This window comes from Ovis aries, chromosome 4 (genome assembly GCF_016772045.2).
Source record: "Ovis aries strain OAR_USU_Benz2616 breed Rambouillet chromosome 4, ARS-UI_Ramb_v3.0, whole genome shotgun sequence".
Taxonomy (NCBI): Eukaryota; Metazoa; Chordata; class Mammalia; order Artiodactyla; family Bovidae; genus Ovis; species Ovis aries.
Window position 1 is genome coordinate 103,646,579 of NC_056057.1, and position 20,657 is coordinate 103,667,235.

At 38.6% G+C, this 20,657-nt stretch overlaps 1 protein-coding gene across 6 annotated transcripts in view; it reads left to right on the forward strand.

The window, feature by feature from the left end:
* The window catches only part of TRIM24 (tripartite motif containing 24), a 116,058-nt gene that overhangs the window by 39,255 nt on the left and 56,146 nt on the right, over nt 1-20,657 (forward strand). For all 6 annotated transcript variants that reach the window (XM_015095400.3, XM_027968854.2, XM_027968853.2 and 3 more), the window contains exons 2-3: nt 14,043-14,161; nt 18,426-18,573. In XM_015095400.3, the coding sequence (XP_014950886.2) occupies nt 14,043-14,161; nt 18,426-18,573 (267 nt within the window). The remainder of the gene's footprint in view (nt 1-14,042; nt 14,162-18,425; nt 18,574-20,657) is intronic.

A 20,657-nucleotide genomic window follows, 5' to 3' on the forward strand; every position in this document is an offset into this window, starting at 1 on the left:
GAACATATTTTGTGTGTGTTTATTTTTTATACTTGTTTTATTGTCCAGCATGTATTATATCACTTTAAGAATATGTATTCTACTAACATTGGGTATTTTTTAAACATCAAACGGATCAAGTTATTTGATTCTTTTGTTCAAATCTGTATTGATTTTCTGTCTACTGCTCTGTTGATTTTTTTTTTTGTTATGCTATATATATATATATATATATATATTTTTTTTTTTTTACTTTATTTTGCTTTACAATACTGTATTGGTTTTGCCATACATTAACATGAATCAGCCATGGGTGTACATGAGTTCCCAATCCTGAACCCCGCTCCCACCTCCTACCCCATATCATCTCTCTGGATCATCCCCATGCACCAGCCCCAAGCATCCTGTATCCTGTATCAAACATAGACTGGCGATTCGTTTCTTACCTGATAGTATACATGTTTCAATGCCATTCTCCCAAATCATCCCACCCTCTCCCTCTCCCACAGAGTCTAAAAGTCCGCCCTATACATCTGTGTGTCTTTTGCTGTCTCGCATAGAGGGTTATCATTACCATCTTTCTAAATTCCATATATATGTGTTAGTATACTGTATTGGTGTTTTTCTTTCTGGCTTACTTCACTCTGTATAATAGGCTCCAGTTTCATCCACCTCATTAGAACTGACTCAAATGTATTCTTTTTAATGGCTGAGTAATACTCCATTGTGTATATGTACCACTGCTTTCTTATCCATTCATCTGCTGATGGACATCTAGGTTGTTTCCATGTCCTGGCTATTACAAACAATGCTGCGATGAACATTGGGGTACACGTGTCTGTTTCAATTCTGGTTTCCTTGGTGTGTATGCCCAGCAGTGGGATTGCTGGGTCATAAGGCAGTTCTGTTTGCAATTTTTTAAGGAATCTCCACACTGTTCTCCATAGTGGCTGTACTAGTTTGCATTCCCACCAACAGTGTAAGAGGATTCCCTTTTCTCCACACCCTCTCCAGCATTTATTGCTTGTAGACTTATGGGTCGCTGCCATTCTGACTGGTGTGAAATGGTACCTCATTGTGGTTTTGATTTGCATTTCTCTGATAATGAGTGATGTTGAGCATCTTTTCATGTGTTTGTTAGCCATCCGTATAAGTCAAAATCTCCAACCATCGTGTGGACTTGTTTTCTTTCACTTTACGGTATCAGTTTTTACATTACGTGTTCTGACACTGTTATTTAGGTACGTGAGCATTCAAGATTATGTGTCTTCATGAGGAACCAAGCTCTTTATCATTATACACTGTCCTAACTTCATATCTAATAATAGTTCTAGTTCTGTAGTCTACTGTCATAAAATTATACAGTCCTCTGGGTTTCATGTGCTTTTTATTTGAATATGTTTCTATTTCCATACTTTGATTTTTTTTAAACCTGTATGTATATTTAGATTGGGTTTCTTGTAAGCAGCATTTTAATTGGATCTTTTGTTATATATACATTCATACGCTTAAGTAGCAAGCCATCAATAGTATTGACAGGACCTTGGACAGAGCACCATTTTCCATTACATAGATCTCTTCTCCCATGCATGCCTGACTGGTGTGATCCATCTCACACCAGTGAGATGTGGTCCTAACCTTCAGCTTACTTATGTCTGTGATCCAGTGTGCAGTAAGAGGCTTTGAATCCACATTCATCTCTTTCATGGAGTTTATGTCTTCAAACTGTAAACATTTATTCCATAGAAAAGAATAAAACCAGATACTAAACCTTAAATCCAGCTGCTTTTATAAATGTGTTCTTTATGATCTGTCATTAATCTCTTATATCAGCCATGTTCTTTTGTGACCTTTGTTGTTGTTTGATACCTCAGTCATGTCTGACTCTTTGTGACCCCATGGACTGCAGAATACCAGGCTTCCCTGTCCTTCACCATCTCCTGGAGCTTGCTGAAACTCATGTCCATTGAGTTGGTGATGCCATCCAACCATCTCATCCTCTCTAGTCCCCTTCTCCTGCCTTCAGTTTTTCCAAGCATCAGGGTCTTTTCTAATGAGTTGGCTCTTCACATCAGGTGGCTAAAGTATTGGAGCTTCAACATCAGTACTTCCAATGAATATTTAGGATTGATTTCTTTTAGGATTGACTGGTTTGATCTCCTTACAGTCTAAACATCTTTCATGATTTTTTTAGCAAACACAAAAATTTACATAATATCTTCAACAGTCCTTTTTCTTTAAAACACAGATAAAGAAATGTTACTTGTTTCAACTTGATTAATAAATAGGTGATTTCTTTATTTAGCTTGCACCTAGCACATATTCTGGTATCAGCAAAGAGAAGCAATTTGTACTGGTCTGTTTGCTTTCTATTTCTCTTGAATTAAAGTTGGCTCCCTGCTTGCCTTTCAGATTTCGAATTTTCCCTTTTCAAAAATGGGAGTTGTATTATGTTTCTGCAGTATTCCCATCCTTTCCAGAATAGTGTGATCAAATCCCTTATGATTATCCAGTGGAAGTGAGAAATAGATTTAAGGGCCTAGATCTGATAGATAGAGTGCCTGATGAACTATGGACAGAGGTTCATGACACTGTGCAGGAGACAGGGATCAAGACCATCCCCATGGAAAAGAAATGCAAAAAAGCAAAATGGCTGTCTAGGGAGGCCTTACAAATAGCTGTGAAAAGAAGAGAAGCGAAAAGCAAAGGAGAAAAGGAAAGATATAAGCATCTGAATGCAGAGTTCCAAAGAATAGCAAGAAGAGATAAGAAAGCCTTCTTCAGTGATCAATGCAAAGAAATAGAGGAAAAGAATGGAATGGGAAAGACTAGAGATCTCTTCAAGAAAATTAGAGATACCAAGGGAATATTTCATGCAAAGATGGGCTCGATAAAGGACAGAAATGGTATGGACCTAACAGAAGCAGAAGATATTAAGAAGAGGTGGCAAGAATACACAGAAGAACTATACAAAAAAGATCTTCACGACCTGGATAATCACGATGATGTGATCACTCATCTAGAGCCAGACAACCTAGAATGTGAAGTCAAGTGGGCCTTAGAAAGCATCACTACGAACAAAGCTAGTGGAGGTGATGGAATTCCAGTGGAGCTATTTCATATCCTGAAAGATGATGCTGCGAAAGTGCTGCACTCAATATGCCAGCAAAATTGGAAAACTCTGCAGTGGCCACAGGACTGGAAAAGGTCAGTTTTCATTCCAATCCCAAAGGAAGGCAATGCCAAAGAATGCTCAAACTACCACACAATTGCACTCATCTCACATGCTAGTAAAGTAATGCTCAAAATTCTCCAAGCCAGGCTTCAGCAATACGTGAACCATGAACTTCCTGATGTTCAAGCTGGTTTTAGAAAAGGCGGAGGAACCAGAGATCAAATTGCCAACATCTGCTGGATCATGGAAAAAGCAAGAGAGTTCCAGAAAAACATCTATTTCTGCTTTATTGACTATGCCAAAGCCTTTGACTGTGTGGATCACAATAAACTGTGGAAAATTCTGAGAGAGATGGGAATACCAGACCACCTAACCTGCCTCTTGAGAAATCTGTATGCAGGTCAGGAAGCAACAGTTAGAACTGGACATGGAACAACAGACTGGTTCCAAATAGGAAAAGGAGTACGTCAAGGCTGTATATTGTCACCCTGCTTATTTAACTTATATGCAGAGTACATCATGAGAAATGCTGGGCTGGAAGAAACCCAAGCTGGAATCAAGATTGCCAGGAGAAATATCAATAACCTCAGATATACCGATGACACCACCCTTATGGCAGAAAGTGAAGAGGACCTAAAAAGCCTCTTGATGAAAGCGAAAGAGGAGAGTGGACATTCAGAAAACGAAGATCATGGCATCCGGTCCCATCACTTCATGGGAAATAGATGGGGAAACAGTGGAAACAGTGTCAGACTTTATTTTGGGGGGCTCCAAAATCATTGCAGATGGTGATTGCAGCCATGAAATTAAAAGACGCTTACTCCTGGAAGGAAAGTTATGACCAACCTAGATAGCATATCCAAAAGCAAAAACATTACTTTGCCGACTAAGGTCTGTCTAGTCAAGGCTATGGTTTTTCCTGTGGTCATGTATGGATGTGAGAGTTGGACTGTGAAGAAGGCTGAGCGCTGAAGAATTGATGCGTTTGGACTGTGGTGTTGGAGAAGACTCTTGAGAGTCCCTTGGGCTGCAAGGAGATCCAACCAGTCCATTCTGAAGGAGATCAGCCCTGGGATTTCTTTGGAAGGAATGATGCTAAAGCTGAAACTCCAGTACTTTGGCCACCTCATGCGAAGAGTTGACTCATTGGAAAAGACTCTGATGCTGGGAGGGATTGGGGGCAGTAGGAGAAGGGGACGACCAAGGATGAGATGGCTGGATGGCATCACTGACTCGATGGACGTGAGTCTGAGTGAACTCCGGGAGTTGGTGATGGACAGCGAGGCCTGGCGTGCTGCGATTCATGGGGTCACAAAGAGTCGGACACAACTGAGCAACTAAACCGAACTGAACCGAACCTTTCTTTGTATAAGTGTTCAGGTATTTACTGTATAATACAAAATGCCTGTCTTGTTTTGTTTTTTTTTTCTTATACTGACAAGGTACATCTTGAGCTTCGGAATGAAGTGTGGGTAAAGACGCAAATTTGAGATTCACCAGCATTTGGCCTTACTGTTTCTTGTTTTAGGTTGAGGTACTTCTGTGACTGAGGGAATGAGGTAGGTGATATTGTGCTGGGCCTTTTAGAAGGACTCAACTCTTAATCTCATTTTAATTGGGAGCACAGAGTGTGATGCACAGGTTACCAGGTATCAGCCCAACATCATTAGGCCCTTTTTATACATTTATTAATATAATGTTCATAACAGTTCTGCCTCAGATTTGTTCTATTGAGCGTGGAATATTTAGCCCAACAACAAGCACAAATTGTCAATATGGTAACCATTGTTATGATTATCATGCTGCTATTACTTTACAGAAGAGGAAATAGAGGCTCATAAAAATTGCTTCAGGGATATAAAATAAAGAGGAATAACATATAGGGCATATAGCTTTATAGTCTGAGCTATATCCCATGGGCTTCCCAGGCGGTGCTAGTGGAAAGGAACCTGCCTGCCTATGCAGGAGACATAAGAGACATGGGTTCGATCCCTGGATTGGGAAGATCCTCTGGAGGAGGACATGACAACCCACTCCAATATTCTTATCTGGAGCCTAGAAAATCCCATGGACAAAGGAGCATGGTGGGCTATAGTCCATTGAGTCACAAAGAGTCGTACATGGCTGAAGTGACTTAGCATGCACGCATATCCTTTTCATTTAAATATTTTCTGTGTAGAATGGATGCAAGATGTATCCTCAGGCAGATTTCAAATTCTGCAGTTGGCTCTTAGTAGTCAAATGACCACAGGCAAGTCATGATTCTGTTTCCTGATTTGTACAGTGGGGATGATACTTAATACACTAGAGCTGGGTAGCTGTGAGGGTTACTAGTCCTCAGGCTCTCATCCCTAGACTGGACATGAAGTTTAGTTGGCTTGCACTCGTTTATTTCCATGTGCTCTTAGGCCTTCAAAGTGGTTCGGTTCATTAAAGATTAGATGGGATAAAATTAGTATTGCAGGGGAGCTGCTTATTCTTTCCTCCTTCCTTGGCATAGCCATTATCCAGAATTTTGTGTTAATCATTCTCTTGTTTTTGTTTATAGTTTATCAGCTATACTTGCTTTCCTAAGTAGTATTTTTGAACTTTGATATAGAGTATAATTGGAGAAAGAAATGGCACTCCAGTATTCTTGCCTAGAGAATCCCTTGGACAGAAGAGCCTGGTGGGCTGCTGTCCATAGGGTTGCAGAGAGTTGGACATGACTGAAGCGACTTTGCATGCATGCATGCATGAGAGAAGGAAATGGCAACCCACTCCAGTATTCTTGCCTAGAGAATCCCAGGGGCAGAGGAGCCTGGTCGGCTGCCTTCTATGGGGTCGCACAGAGTCGGGCACGACTGAAGCAACTTAGCAGCAACATACAGTATAATATATATTCTTCTGGGACTTTCTTCACTTAACATACTTTCGGGAATTCAGCCATCTGTAGTTTACATACATTGACTTCATTGTTATATCAGTTCAGTTCAGTTCACTCAGTCATGTCCAAATCTTTGTGACCTCATAGACTGCAGCACGCCAGGCTTCCCTGTCCATCACCAACTCCTGGACCTTACTCAAACTCATGTCCATTGAGTCAGTGATGCCATCCAACCATCTCATCCTCTGTCGTCCCCTTCGCCTCCTGCCTTCAATCTTTCCCAGCATCAAGGCATTTTCCAGTGAGTCAATTCTTCACATCAAGTGGCCAAAGAATTGGAGTTTCCGCTTCAGCATCAGTCCTTCCAATGAATATTCAGGACTGAGTTCCTTTAGGATTGGCTGGTTGGATCTCCTTGCAGTCCAAGGGACTCTCAAGAGTCTTCTCCAACACCACAGTTCAAAAGCATCAGTTCTTCAGTGCTCAGCTTGCTTTCATAGTCAAGCTCTCACATCCATACATGACCACTGGAAAAACCAGTGAGACAGACCTTTGTTGGCAAAATAATGTCTCTGCTTTTTAATATGCTGTCTAGGGTGGTAATAGCTTTTCTTCCAAGGAGCAAGTATTTTTTAATTTCATGGCTATAGTCACCATCTGCAGTGATTTTGGAGTCTAAGAAAATAAGGTCTGTCACTGTTTCCATTGTTTCCCCATCTATTTGCCATGAAGTGATGGGACCAAATGCCATGATCTTAGATATCTGAAGGCTGAGTTTTAAGCCACCTTTTTCACTCTCCTTTTCACTTGCATCAAGAGGCTCTTTAGTCCTTCTTTGCTTTCTTCCATAAGGGTGATGTCATTTGCATATCTGAGGGTATTGATATTTCTCCCAGCAATCTTGATTCCAGCTTGTATAGTGTTCTATTATTTGTATATACTATAGTATTTTTGTTCTACTGTTGATGGACATTTAGATTGTTTGTCATTGTGGACTTTTATGAAAAATAGTGCTGTGAACATTTTTGAACATGTTTCCCAGTGCTAAAGAGTTTCTCCATGGTGAAAATGTGAATCACAAGGCGTGTGCATCACTAAGGGAGTTCATTCACTCATCCACTAAATATTATCAAGTACTGCTATGTGTGAAGTACATGTTTAGGTGCTTGGAATATCAGTGAACTAAGCAGATGATTTACATTTTACTTGCAATAGCCAGAAGATAAATAATAAATATAAATGAAACAGAAGGATAGCTGCCCTAGAGAGAAGAATCAGAGCAGGATTGGGGGAATTTCTTGTGCAGGAAGGTGCAGGGAGTTGGTGGGGGAGGGGGTGGGGGGTGCAGGCATCATCAAAGGCAATATTTGAAACAGACTTACAGGAATCTATGCACTATTTACAACTTTTTCAACCTTATAAATACCAGAAAGAAACGACTATGGCCATTAAGCACACAGTGATGAATGATTAAAGAAAGTATCTCCACATTTCTCACAGAATTATTTTTCTTTAATCAGATTTTAATCACTCTAATTTCTGGAAGGATATATTCCAGATACTGATCTCTGTCAGTCTGTATAAAGGAACTTTATTTTATTTTTAGTTGGAGGATGATTGCTTTACAGTGTTGTTAGTTTCTGGTGTACAACAACTTGAATCAGCTGTTAGTATACATACATCCCCTCCTTCTTGAGCCTCTCGCTCACCCCACCCCTCTAGCTCATCACGAAGCACCAAGCTGAGCTCCCTGTGTTAGGCAGCAGTTGCCCACTGGCTCTGTTGTACACGTCACTGTATATATGTCAGTGCTGCTCTCTCAGTTTGTCCCGCCCTCTCCTTCCTCCACTGTGTCCACAAGTCCATTCTCTGCATCTGTGTCTGTACAGAGGAGCTTTAAGTGTGCTCAGACTTGAATAGCAATTATGTTTACCCGCTAACTTTTTATGGGTAACAAAGTATTGTTGAGGTAGCATTTACTTGGTTTTAAATTCACATAGGTTAAATTCACCACCATACACAAATGGGGTTCTTAATTCATGGATTAATGTCCTGTCTGTCACAGTGATGCAGTCTGTGACCCCAGAGCTTTCTATGGCCTTTTTGTAAAGTATGGCAGTACAGAGCCTGAATTCTGTGGCCACTTGGCCATAGGTTCAGATCACAACCCCACTACTGTGTGACCTAGGTCAACGTAATCTGAGTCTCTGATCTTCATTCCTCCTCTGTATCAGGATAAAACACTACATACAAGAAGAGCACTAAATAAAGGTTATTTTGTTTTGTTTTGTTCTTTTAACTTCTTATTTTGAAATAATATATTGATGGAAGTTAGAGAGAGGTCCTTTGCACCCAGTTTTTTCCCCAATGATTACTTCTTATATAACTACAGTGCAATATCAATCCAGAAAATGAACATTGTTACAATAGTGAGTATAGTTCTAATGCAACTTAATCACGTGTTCAATTCAGTTCAGTCGCTCAGTCGTGTTTGACTCTTTGTGACCCCGTGGACTGCAGCACGCCAGACCTCCCTGTCCATCACCAACTCCTAGAGTTTACTCAAACTCATGTCCATCGAGTTGGTGATGGCCATTCAGCCATCTCATCCTGTGTCGTCCCCTTATCCTCCTGCCCTCAATCTTTCCCAGCATCAGGGTCTCTTCAAATGAGTCAGCTCTTTGCATCAGGTGGCCAAAGTATTGGAGTTTCAGCTTCAGCATCAGTCTTTGCAAAGAATATTCAGGACTGATCTCCTTTAGGATGGACTGGTTGGATCTCCTTGCAGTCCAAGGGACTCTCAAGAGTCTTCTCCAACACCACAGTTCAAAAGCATCAATTCTTCGACGCTCAGCTTTCTTTACAGTCCAACTCTCACATCCATACATGACTACTGGAAAAACCATAACCTTGACTAGATGGACCTTTGTTGGCAAAGTAATGATTACAAAGTAATCACATGTTTAGATTCATATAACCTCACAGTCAAGATGCATAACAGTTCCAAACAATCCCATCACCAAAGCTCTCCCTCTTGCTACCTCTTTATAGTCAAACATACCCTCTTTCCCCAGGCCACATTATCCCTAATTTCAGGCAAAGTACTAATCTGTTTCGCATCTCTATATTCTTGTCATTTTGGGAATGTTATGTAAGATCATTCATAAGACCTTTCAAAACTGACTCTTTAAAAAATTCACGCTAATGCCTTTAGGATCCATCCAGTTTGCTGTGTCTATCAATAATTAGTTCCCTTTGATTGCAACTGTTATCCCATGGTATGGATGTACCACAGTTTATTTAACCATTCGCTTATTAAAGGAGATTTGGGTCCTTCAGGTTTTGGGTTCATATGAATAACAATTAAGATTGTGAAGTCCATGAGGTCGAAAAAGAGTCGGACACAACTTAGTGACTAAATAGCAGCAGTAGCAGTTCCGATTTTTGTGTGAACCTAAATTTATTTCTGCTCGGGAGTGAGATTGCTGATTCATGTGATAAATGTTATGTTTAGTGTTTTTTTAAGAAACTGCCAGACTGTTTTCCAGAATGGCTGTGTTATTTCACAGTCTCAATGGGAATGTGTAAGGGATCTAATATCTCAACATTTTTTAATAGCTCTGTGCTGATAACCCATCATGATCTTAATTTGTATTTATTACCTGATGGCTATTGACGTGGAACATTTTATCACATGCGTATTTGCCATGTGCATATCCTTATTGGTATTGCATATCCTCTATGTATTTTGTCCATTTTCTAATTGGGTTGTTTGTGTTTTGAGAGTTGTTTATACATTGTAGATGTGAATCCTTTGTCAGTTCAGTGGTTTGCAGATATTTTATCCCAGTGTGTAGCTTGTCTTTTCATCTTCTGTATAGGTCTTTTGCAGAACAAAAGTCTTAAATTTTGATGAAATCAAATTCATCCACATTTTTCTTTTATGGATTGGGTTTTTGATATATCTAAGACCTTCAACAAGTCCTATGTTCTCAAGATTTCTCCTGTTTTCTTCCAAAATTTTAGTTTTATGTTTTATATTTAAAACTGATCCACTTTGAGTTAATTTTTATATAAAATGTGAAGGTTAAGTTGAAGTCCAGTTTTTCCTGAGTACCCAGTTGTTTCAACCTTTTGTTGAAAAGTCTTTCCTTTTTCCACTGAATTGTTCTCACACTTTTTTCACAATGAGTTGCACTTACTTGTGTGGGTGTATTTCTTATTGCTCTATTCTATTCCATTCATCTATGCATGTATCCTGCCAATACCATCCTGTCTAAAAAGCAGAGATATTACTCTGCCAACATAGGTCCGTCTCACTGGTTTTTCCAGTGGTCATGTATGGATGTGAGAGCTGGACTATAAAAGCAAGCTGAGCACTGAAGAACTGACGCTTCTGAACTGTGGTATTGGAGATGACTCTTGAGAGTCCCTTGGACTGCAGGGATATCCATCCAGTCCATCCTAAATGAACTCAGTCCTGAATATTCATTGGAAGGACTGATGCTGAAGCTCCAATACTTTGGCCACCTGGATGTGAAGAGCTGACACCTTAGAAAAGACCCTGATGCTGGGAAAGATTGAAGGCAAGAAGAGAAGGGGACAAGAGAGGACGAGATAGTTGGATGGCGTCACCAACTCAATGGACATGAGTTTGAGCAAGCTCCAGGAGTTGGTGAAGGACAGGGAAGCCTGGTGTCCACGGGGTCGCAAAGAGTCAAATAGGACTGAGCCAACTGAACAAGAACAACAGCAATTTTTCAATCCATGAACAGTATCTCTTTTCAACATTTTGTAGTTAATCAGCATAAAGATGCTTTTACACCTCTGTCAAAAATCAGTTGGCCCTACTTGTGTAGATCTGTTTCAAGTCTCTATGCTTTTTCGTTTATCTGTGTGTCTATCCTATGGTCAATAACGGACATTCCTGATTACTCTTGCTATGTAAGTCTTGAAATTGGATAGTGATTCTTTATTATTCTTCTTTCCCTTATCCATTCAGCTATTATAGTGCATTTGCCTTTTAATATAATTTTAAAACAATCTTGTCTGTATCTGCAAAAGGAAATGTTGTTAGGATTGTATTAGGAATTCTGTTAAACTGGTAGATCACATTACTTTTTACTACATTGATTATCTCTATCCATGAACATTGTCTCTCCATATATTTAGATCTTTTTTGATTTCTAAAATTTTGTAGTTTTCAGCATCCTAGTACTATACATGTTTGTTAGTATTTAATTTTGTTTAGAGCTGATTTCCATATAATTAAATGGCTGTTCAAATTATTTTATAGTAGTTTGTACATTTTGAGAAATTGGTCCATTTCACTTATATTGTCATTTTGTTGTGAATAGTGTTCTTAGTATTTCCCTGTCATCCTTTTGCTGTCTTATGGTCTGTAATGATATCCCCATTTTTATTCCTTATGTTTGGTGAGTTGTATCTTCTCCTTTGTCTTGGAGGTTTGTTAATTTTATTGACCTTTTCAAGTAACAAACTTTCTGTTGAATTTACTTTCAGTTTTTCAATTTCATTGATTTCTGCTCTTACATTTATTATTTCTTGCCTCCTGTGAGGTGGAAGTTGAAGTCTTAAGTTTCTTTCGCTGCATCCTTTGCTGCCCTGGTGAGAGATCTTCCTCCTCACTGGTCAGTGGTGTGGAAGCCGATGCTCTCACTGGGCACTGCTAATACCTCCCTGGATGGTAGGGGTGTGAGTGCCTGTTTAGTGTTTCTCATGTGTTCTTCATTGACACATCAAAGGAGAAGGGATATAGAGGTGAGGTAGGTTACTGATAAATACCGATGAAAGTCTAGACTTAACACCAGGCCTTCAGCCTGGAGGCAGGGGAGTAACTGATTACTGTTCTGGACATAAAAGCTCAGCCTCCTCACATCATCTCCATGGACACTGCTGGGGGCCTCGTTACCACCCAGTGAGGACCAAAGCCCTAGCTCCCCACCAGGCTTCTCTGACACAAGCAGCAGGGAATGGTTGGGGCAGCTGGTTTCTGCTTGGCCGGGGTAAAAGCTGAAGCTTCCCACTGGACCTTTGCTGGTGGGAGAGGAAACACTTTTTTTCTATGGTGGTTAGCTGCAGTTTTCTGTCTTGCCAAACTGCCCTGTTCCTGGTCCTTTAAATAGAGGGAGCACCCTTTTGTGGATTTTTTTTTTTTTTAACTACCTTTTGGTGTTTCTGAGACTACAGCTTCATGAGCTCCCACTTTAGCATATATGAGGCTAAAAGAAAACCCAGCAAACTCACCATTGTCATTCCTCAGGTCCTGAGGTCTCTAGACAGTCTGCCTCCTCTCTGCCTTTCTCAGTTTTGTATAGAATGTGTAGACTCTTTAGCTGTGCTTATCTGGAATAAGGAAAAGCATGTTTATTCAATCTTTCTATTCTGTGAAGTGCATTGCCACATTTTTACAGATTTGGATTACTGATTTCTTGTCAGTTCTATGTTCTATCTATACCTTCTCCCAATTGAGGGCTTATTTTCTCATTTTCTTCGTGGTAATCTTTTGCCTAACTTTACTGAAGTTCTTAACTTTACTGAAGTTGAATTCATTCATTTCTCCCTTGTGCTCTTGCTTTTTGTTTTCTTGAGTAAGAAACTTACTCCAGCTCTAAGGTTACACAGATACTTTCCTATATTTCCTCATGAAAGTTTTAAATTTCTTCATCTGTCCTATCCAAAATTTTGAATTAAGTCAAGTAGGGATCTGATTTCATCCCTCTCCCACTGTAGAGAGCTGTTAGCACCATGAAAATTTTCCTCCCCTTTCCCACCAATTTCTAGTGCCACATCTGTCATGTGCATAACTTCATTAAATCTACAGATACATTTGGAGAGACTTGGCATCTTTACCATCAAGAACATGGTGGTTTCATTACTTAGGTATTTTTTGTTAATGATTCTAAATATAGCTTAACATTTTTCTACACAATGCCCTTACACATTTTCAAAACTTTACTCCTAAGTACTTAATATATTTTTGTTATTATTGTGAAATAGTTTTAGTTTTTTTAATTAAGATTTCAAAAATTTAGATTTTAATTTATTCATTTATTGTTTCACAACTCCCACAAAGGGGAAAGGGACACAGGACAAGCACTGTGAAAGATCTCCCCTCCCCCAAAGGAACGCTGTTTGCACTTAAAGGAAGGAAATTTAGTGTTTTCTGAATTCCCATGGGTATTTTAAACAAAATAAGTGTGTCTGTGTTCCACTTTTAGCAATCCTGATCTTGTAGGTCCAGAGAGAACCAGAACTCTAATTCCTTTAGGGGAGTCCATATGATTGTGCACATCTCTCTCAGAGAAGTTGCTAAACAATAGAATAGCCCAAGGGGATATTTATTTAGAAGAGCATCTCATTTAAAGTTATGAGCATTTTTTCATCATTTAATATGCTAGTGTGGAACATACACATAAACACACACATTGTATGCATAAACACACAGTACACACGCGTATGAAATTCATATGTGTACATAAAAGCGAACTGCTTTATGTTAAGTAACAACAGGTATGAATTTGAAGATAGTGAACCTGTAAAAGAACCCATTCACAGTTTGGATGAGATGTGTTGGTTTAGAACTCCATATGTTTGTTTTAAAACTTAGAATGTGAGCTTATGGATATAAACAGGATTGGTGGTTGCATGAGATAGGGGTTGGGGTGGGCAAAATGGGTGAAAAGGGTCAAAAGTTACAAATTTTCAGTTATAAAATGAGTAAGTCATAGGGATGTAATGTACAGTATGGGGACTATAGTTCATAAAACTGTATCACATATATGAAAGGAGCCAGGAGAGTGGATCTTAAGTTCTCACCCCCCAAAACACCACCAAACTTGTAATTGTGAACAATGACAGATTTCAACTGGATTTTTTGTGGTTTTCATTTTGCGATATATACAGACATTGATTCCTTTCATTGTGCAGCCTAAACTTAATGTGTTATGTCAATTATGTGTCAATGAAAAAAAGTTAAAAATACAATTTTGTCTTTCCTAGTTGGAGTCATTCGATGTCCCGTTTGCAGCCAAGAGTGTGCAGAGAGACACATCATAGATAACTTTTTTGTGAAGGACACTACTGAGGTTCCCAGCAGTACAGTAGAAAAGTCTAATCAGGTAAGTGTTTTAAGTCTTGAGTCTCTTGCTTCCTCTTAATGCAACAGCCTAGAATACTGGAGAACTTATCATGCATTTTGTTGGTTTGTCTCAAGCATATCTTTAATTAATTTCAAATTATCCCTTCTCCCTGCTTGGCTTTCTTTCTCCTCCCTTTTAATGTATTTGCTGGGTAAACTGGGTTGTTAGTCTGGTAAAATTAGCCTTATTCTGAATTTTGTGCACCTCTTCAGTCATTTGACATGCTTCCCTCTCTGCTGTATTTTGTGTAAACTGGTGATAAAAATGTAGAGGTTGGTTTATATTTGAGTCCCACTGGGTGAGAGGATATAAGAACACTTCCATCCACATGTCTATGTGTCTTTCAAGCAGAAAGATTGTAATGCTTGGTTGTCTTTTTTCTGATGTTAACGGCCATCAGTGATCACTGCCAGGATTCCATATTTCACTCGGACTTTGAAAAAGGATGGCATTTTCATTCTGTCATTCTTCTTTATTTCTCAACTGGAATAGGAAGAGAAAAGCATCCTCCATTTATTCTTAGGTTTACAGGAAAGGTAGATAAATGCTCAGTTCTTTCCCTTGAGTTGCTAATTTTTAGAGTAGTGATTTATTTTCTTAGCATTCTTCAGAGGTTACTAACAAGTGGTATGTGTGCTTATTATTATGAACTAACTCATGGAGTTTTAACATGAAATGTGTTGTAGTTATTCTTATTGGTGCTCAATTTGTGCCATCTTGGCAATGAGGATTCCTGAGTCCTTCCGACACAATCCCAGTAGTCATTGCTATCTCCCTTGCTTTCTATTTTGACAAGATCTTGTTCATTTTCTGTTCTATGCCTACAACCAGCAGGAGTTGGTTCTGAGAACCTTGGTTCCTTTTAATCTGAAATGGTATGTAGAGAACACAGTATGGATGCTCCTGAGCACTTTGTTGGCCATTTTTCTATGATTTTCAAGAGAATTGATTCAGCAAATGCTTTTTATTTTTAAAAGAGAAAGGAAAAAGGAAAAATATATCAAGGATATATTGACATTTTTAAGTCAAATCTAGAATTGTAGATGAAAAGTTGAGCAAATAGGAAGCCAACTAAGATGATCTTTTCCTCTGGCATTGCAGTCTTCCTCCAGTACCACCTATTTCCAGAATCTAATGTAGAACCACCTCATTAAGCATAAATGAGGCTTGCAGAGTAAGAGTGAAGACAAATAGAGTTGGTACTGAAAGTAGAAATTATAGAATTGTCTCTGTCAAAACAGAAGACAAGGTAACAATTACTAAATGTATGTACTGGAGATATTCAACCAAATCATCACGTTTTAAGGTTACTTAAGCAATTCTTCTCTATATAGTTAAGTCACCCACTTGATAGGTTCATTTGTTTCATTTTGCTTTTGTTTATGGTTTTGTGTAGGGCTTTAATTTAGTTTTTTTTAAGGGCTATGAGCCATGCCATGTAGGGCCACCCAAGATGGACAGGTCATGGTGGAGAATTCTGACAAAATGTGGTCCACTGGAGGAGGGAATGGCACACCACTTCAGTATTCTTGCCTTGAGAACCCCATGAACAGGATGAAAAGGCAAAAAGATAGGACGGTGAAAGATGAACTCCTCAGATTGGTAGGTACCCAATATGCTACTAGACAACAGTAGGGAAATAACTCCAGGAAGAATGAAAAGAGAGAGCCAAAGCAAAAACAACCCCCAGTTGTGGATGTGACTGGTGATGGAAGTAAAGTCTGATGCTGTAAAGAGCGATATCGCATAGGAACCTGGAATTTTAGGTCCATGAAACAGGGTAAATTGGAAGTGGTCAAACAGGAGATGGCAAGAGTGAACATCGACATTTTTGGAATCAATGAACTAAAATGGACTAGAATGGGTAAATTTGACCCAGATGACCATTATATCTACTACTGTGGGCAAGAATCCCTTAGAAGAAATGGCTAGCCCTCATAGTCAACAAAAAAGTCCGAAATGCAGTACTTGGATGCAGTCTCAAAACAACAGATGATCTCTGTTCTTTTCCAATGCAAACCATTCAGTTTCACAGTAACCCAAGTCTATGCCCCAACCACTAATGCTGAAGCAGCTGAAGATCACCAGTCCTATGAAAACCTACACGACATTCTAGAACTAACACCCAAAAAAGATGTCCTTTTCATTATAGGGGACTGGAATGCAAAAGTAGGAAGTCAAAAGATAACCTGGAGTAACAGTCAAATTTGGCCTTGGAGTACAGAATGAAGCAGGGCAAAGGCTAACAATTTTGCCAAGAGAATGCACTGGTCATAGCAAACACCCTCTTCCAACAACACAAGAGACAACTCTACACATGGACATAACCAGATGGTCAATACTGAAATCAGATTGATTATATTCTTTGCAGTGAAAGATGGAGACGCTCTATACAGTCAGGAAAAATGAGACCAGGAGCAGACTGTGGCTGAGGTGGTTGGATGGCATTACCAACTTGATGGACATGAGTTTGAATAAGCTCCAGGAGTTGGTGATGGACAGGGAAGCCTGGCATGCTGCAGTCCTTGGGGTCACAAAGAGTCAGACACAACTAAGTGATTGAACTGAACTTAACTTAGTTTTTTTTTTTCATTTGAAATTTGTGAAACTACGTATAAAATATTCATATACTGGTTCCAAAGAAAAGTCTATGAAACAGAATGTTTTCAGGGAACTCAAACTTCTATCTCCATCTTCACCTACCCTATTTTTTCTCTTATCTTACAGCTAACCATTTGATTTCTTTTGTGGTTTATCCTTGCACTTTTAATATTGTTTTATAAGTAATTTTACATTGTTTAAAGATTTAAGCAAATAAGTCATTCCAGTTCATCTGCGTCTTTCTTAGATAAGCAGTAGTATGGTATGCTTCAACACTTTGCTTTTTTAGTTTTACTTTTTATAGTGGACATCCTTCCCTAAAAGTATGTATAGAAATCCCTTACTCCTTTTTGCTGCAGAATGTCGAGATTAAGTTTTGGGTGACATCCTTATAGAGGTGATAGTTGAAGCTGAGGAAATGGATGAGACCAGTCCTTAAACCTAACAAAAATTTACAGAATCCAGAGGAGAAAGAGTAGTGGTGGGATCCAGAGAGGCAATCTAGGAGATAAGAGGATGTGGAAGTGTCATGGAATCAAAATTATTTCTAAGACATAAGAGTGGCATCAAATGATGTTAGAAAAGTGAAAGGCAAGAACTGAGAAAGAGCAAGTTTGAGTTTATGGAAGTATTATCCAGATATTTGGAATTTGACTAATGTAAACCACTGACTGAGGGGAAAACATTTTTTTCCCAATCATAAATGGTGTTATGAGGACGGTTTATGTGTTGTGTAACCTTAATATCTGTTCTTAGAAAATAGGGCCAACATCTACACAGTTATACAAGCTGGGGGAAAAGGTGCTATCTCTTGCTGTCTCTTCATCTGGCATATCCAGTGCATCCTCCAAACCAGTCAGTTCTACTTCCCAAATCTCCGTCATTCATCTCCACTTGTAGCACTGCATTCCCTCTGTGCAGAAGTACTTGCCCTTTTTCTGATCTGGTCTCTACATTGCAGGGGCAGTCATGCACTTTCTGTGATTTTTAAAATGCACTTTCTGGCCACATCACTTACTTACTTAAAAGCTTTTAGGAGACTTCTTCAGACAAAGACCAACAGTGCCACGTGATCGTCTGGCCTCTGCCTGCCTTGCCATCAGCTCCTTCTCTTGCCAGTCTTCCTGTTGATCTCTCCACTTTAGTGTACTGGCTTTCTGTCAGTTTTTTGAACCTGCCGTGTTCTTGCTGGAGGCTTTGGTACATGCTGTTCTGTCTGTCTAGAAGACCGTTACCAGTAATTGATGACTCAGCTTTCTTATCTTGGTGCAAATATGATCTCTTTAGAGAAAGCCTTGCCTGGGTAATCTCTCCTCACTTTTCCCAACACTTCAACCCTACTCAAAGATGACTTTCTCCCATCATATGTTTTTGTAGCTTCTCATACCTTTCCTTTATGGCACTTTTCAATGTCTAGTTTCATATTAGAGTGATTATTCCAATAATGTTTGACTTCCCCCATGTTATTCTTCATAACCACTTAGTAAAATTCATGTTATTGCCATTATTTTAAGATGAGCCTTCTAAGTAACCTGCCTAAGACTACTCAACTAGTAACTGTGGGTTCATTTATGTGTGGTTAATTGTGAGACCACTTTTTCTTTATTCTTAAAAATCGATGGGACGTGTTTCTTTTTATTAGGTATGTACAAGCTGTGAGGACAATGCAGAAGCTAATGGGTTTTGTGTAGAGTGTGTTGAATGGCTCTGCAAGACATGCATCAGAGCTCATCAAAGGGTGAAATTCACAAAAGACCACACTGTGAGACAAAAAGAGGAAGTATCTCCAGGTAATAGTTTCTAAATCTCATTTTTTTCTCTGTTGTTCCCAGGTCATTCTTTCCTTCCCATATTAACTTGTTTTGATACAGTTGTAAACATTAAATATACTCTTGTCTTTTAATACAAGAAAGTATATTGTATTTGAATTTGAATACTTGTAAATGTTGGTAAGTAACTATTGAGTAGATTTAGAATTCTTCTGCGTTATTTATACTCATAACCCTCCTCCTATAAATGCCTTGATTTGGAATGAATGTACAACTGAAAAAAAAAAATGCTTTTAAAATTTCTCTATCTCTTTCTCTTTAAGATGATAAGGGGTAAGTTAAAAGAAGTTTTACAACTCTTTTTCTCACTGATATTCTTGTAGTAAACCTGTTTCATGATATTTATTATGTAGGTAACTAAAGAAGCTTTGCTCTTTAAAATGTAATGATGGTTTCTGCATTTTTGTTGTGTTGCTTGTAATGTAAACTTGACTAATACATTTTTATTATAGTAAAATATGTATGTAACTTAAAAATTGACATTCTAACCATTTTTAAGTGTACAAATTGGTGGCATTAATTGTATCCAAAGTGTTATGCAACCATCACCACTATTTCGAAAACTTTCCTAGCACCCCCAAAATAAATTGTACCCAATAAATAATAATTGCCCATTCCCCTCTCCAGCCCCTTTTAACCTCTAATCTATGATTTATCTCTATGAATTTGCTTACTCTAGATATCTCATACAAGTGAAATTATATGGTGTTTGTCCTTTGATGTCTGGCTTATTTCACTTACCTCAGTGTTTTCAGGTTTTGTCTGTGTTGCAATATTTATCAGCTCTTCGTTCATCTTTATGGCTCATTAATATATTTTTGTTTAAAAATTAATTCACTGCTTTTTATTCACTAAGTCAACAAGGGTTTGAATGTCTATTCCATATTCCAGGAACTTTGCTAGATTAAAGAGATGAACGAGTAAGACAGGTACTTCCCACCCTCCAGGAGGTGTCAGTATGATGAAGACTATGAACAGATTAGCAATCATAGTTTAACTTCATAAGTTCTGTAAGAGCACATGAAAGGAGTACCAAACACAGACTTGGGGATTTACACTGAAAGCCACATCTGGGACTTCAGGGGTACATAGAAGTTCATCACATAAATGAGAAGGGTGGGGAAAACCGTAACACATGCACAAATTTCCAGAGGGAGAACATTGATTGTACCTGAGAGTAAGATGCAAGAAGAGTAGTAAGAGATGGAGCTAGGAGTGCTGAGACACGGGAAAAGGGATATAATTTCCAAGAACACCAATGAAGAAAAAAGAAAAAATAGTCTCAGATAAATTTAATAGATTAGTACTAGAAAGACTTGTTTTTCTGTGAAGTCCAATGTCTATTGAAAAAGAGATTAGAAGCATTAAGGACTTAAAAGGTAAGGGACATGGAGGATACTTGAAATAACTTCAGTTCAAAGAGAGCTCTAGCTTTGGAAATAAAATTACTTGGTAACATCAAGGTTGCATTTGATATAGCACTTAAAACTTCCTCTGTCAGTCCTCCAGAGTCTGGTGTTTATAGAGAAGAATTGAACTATTTATGGTTGGGGTTTAGGGGTAAATGATACAGATAATGGCATGTGTTGACATGAAGGATTTGGGGTTTTAACTGTAGAAATAAAGTGAAGTTGTTAGGATAGAAGAAGCAGTTAGTGACTGGAGATATCAGTGAGGTATAATGAGAGTAGTTGAAGAATTGGAAAGTTAGAAAGTAGAAGTTATTAAGAGTGGGATATTTGAATTTATGATTACAGAAATGGAATAGTAACAGACAGTAGAAAATCTAGGGTGAGACCATGATGTATATGAAACAGAATAAGCAGCTAAAATGAAGTATAGGTCTCTAGAGATGAAAAAGTCTGAGAGGCTTGACTTTATGTGGTGCTCTCTGCAAACTTCTCAATCATCCAGGATGATCATGATGAGACTTAGGGCTTGGAGGGTGACTGTGGGTCAGAATCGAAATTCCTCATAAATAAAAGAAGTTTATAAATGGGTGACATGTTAATTATCTAAATCAGGTATTATAATAATATAATTAT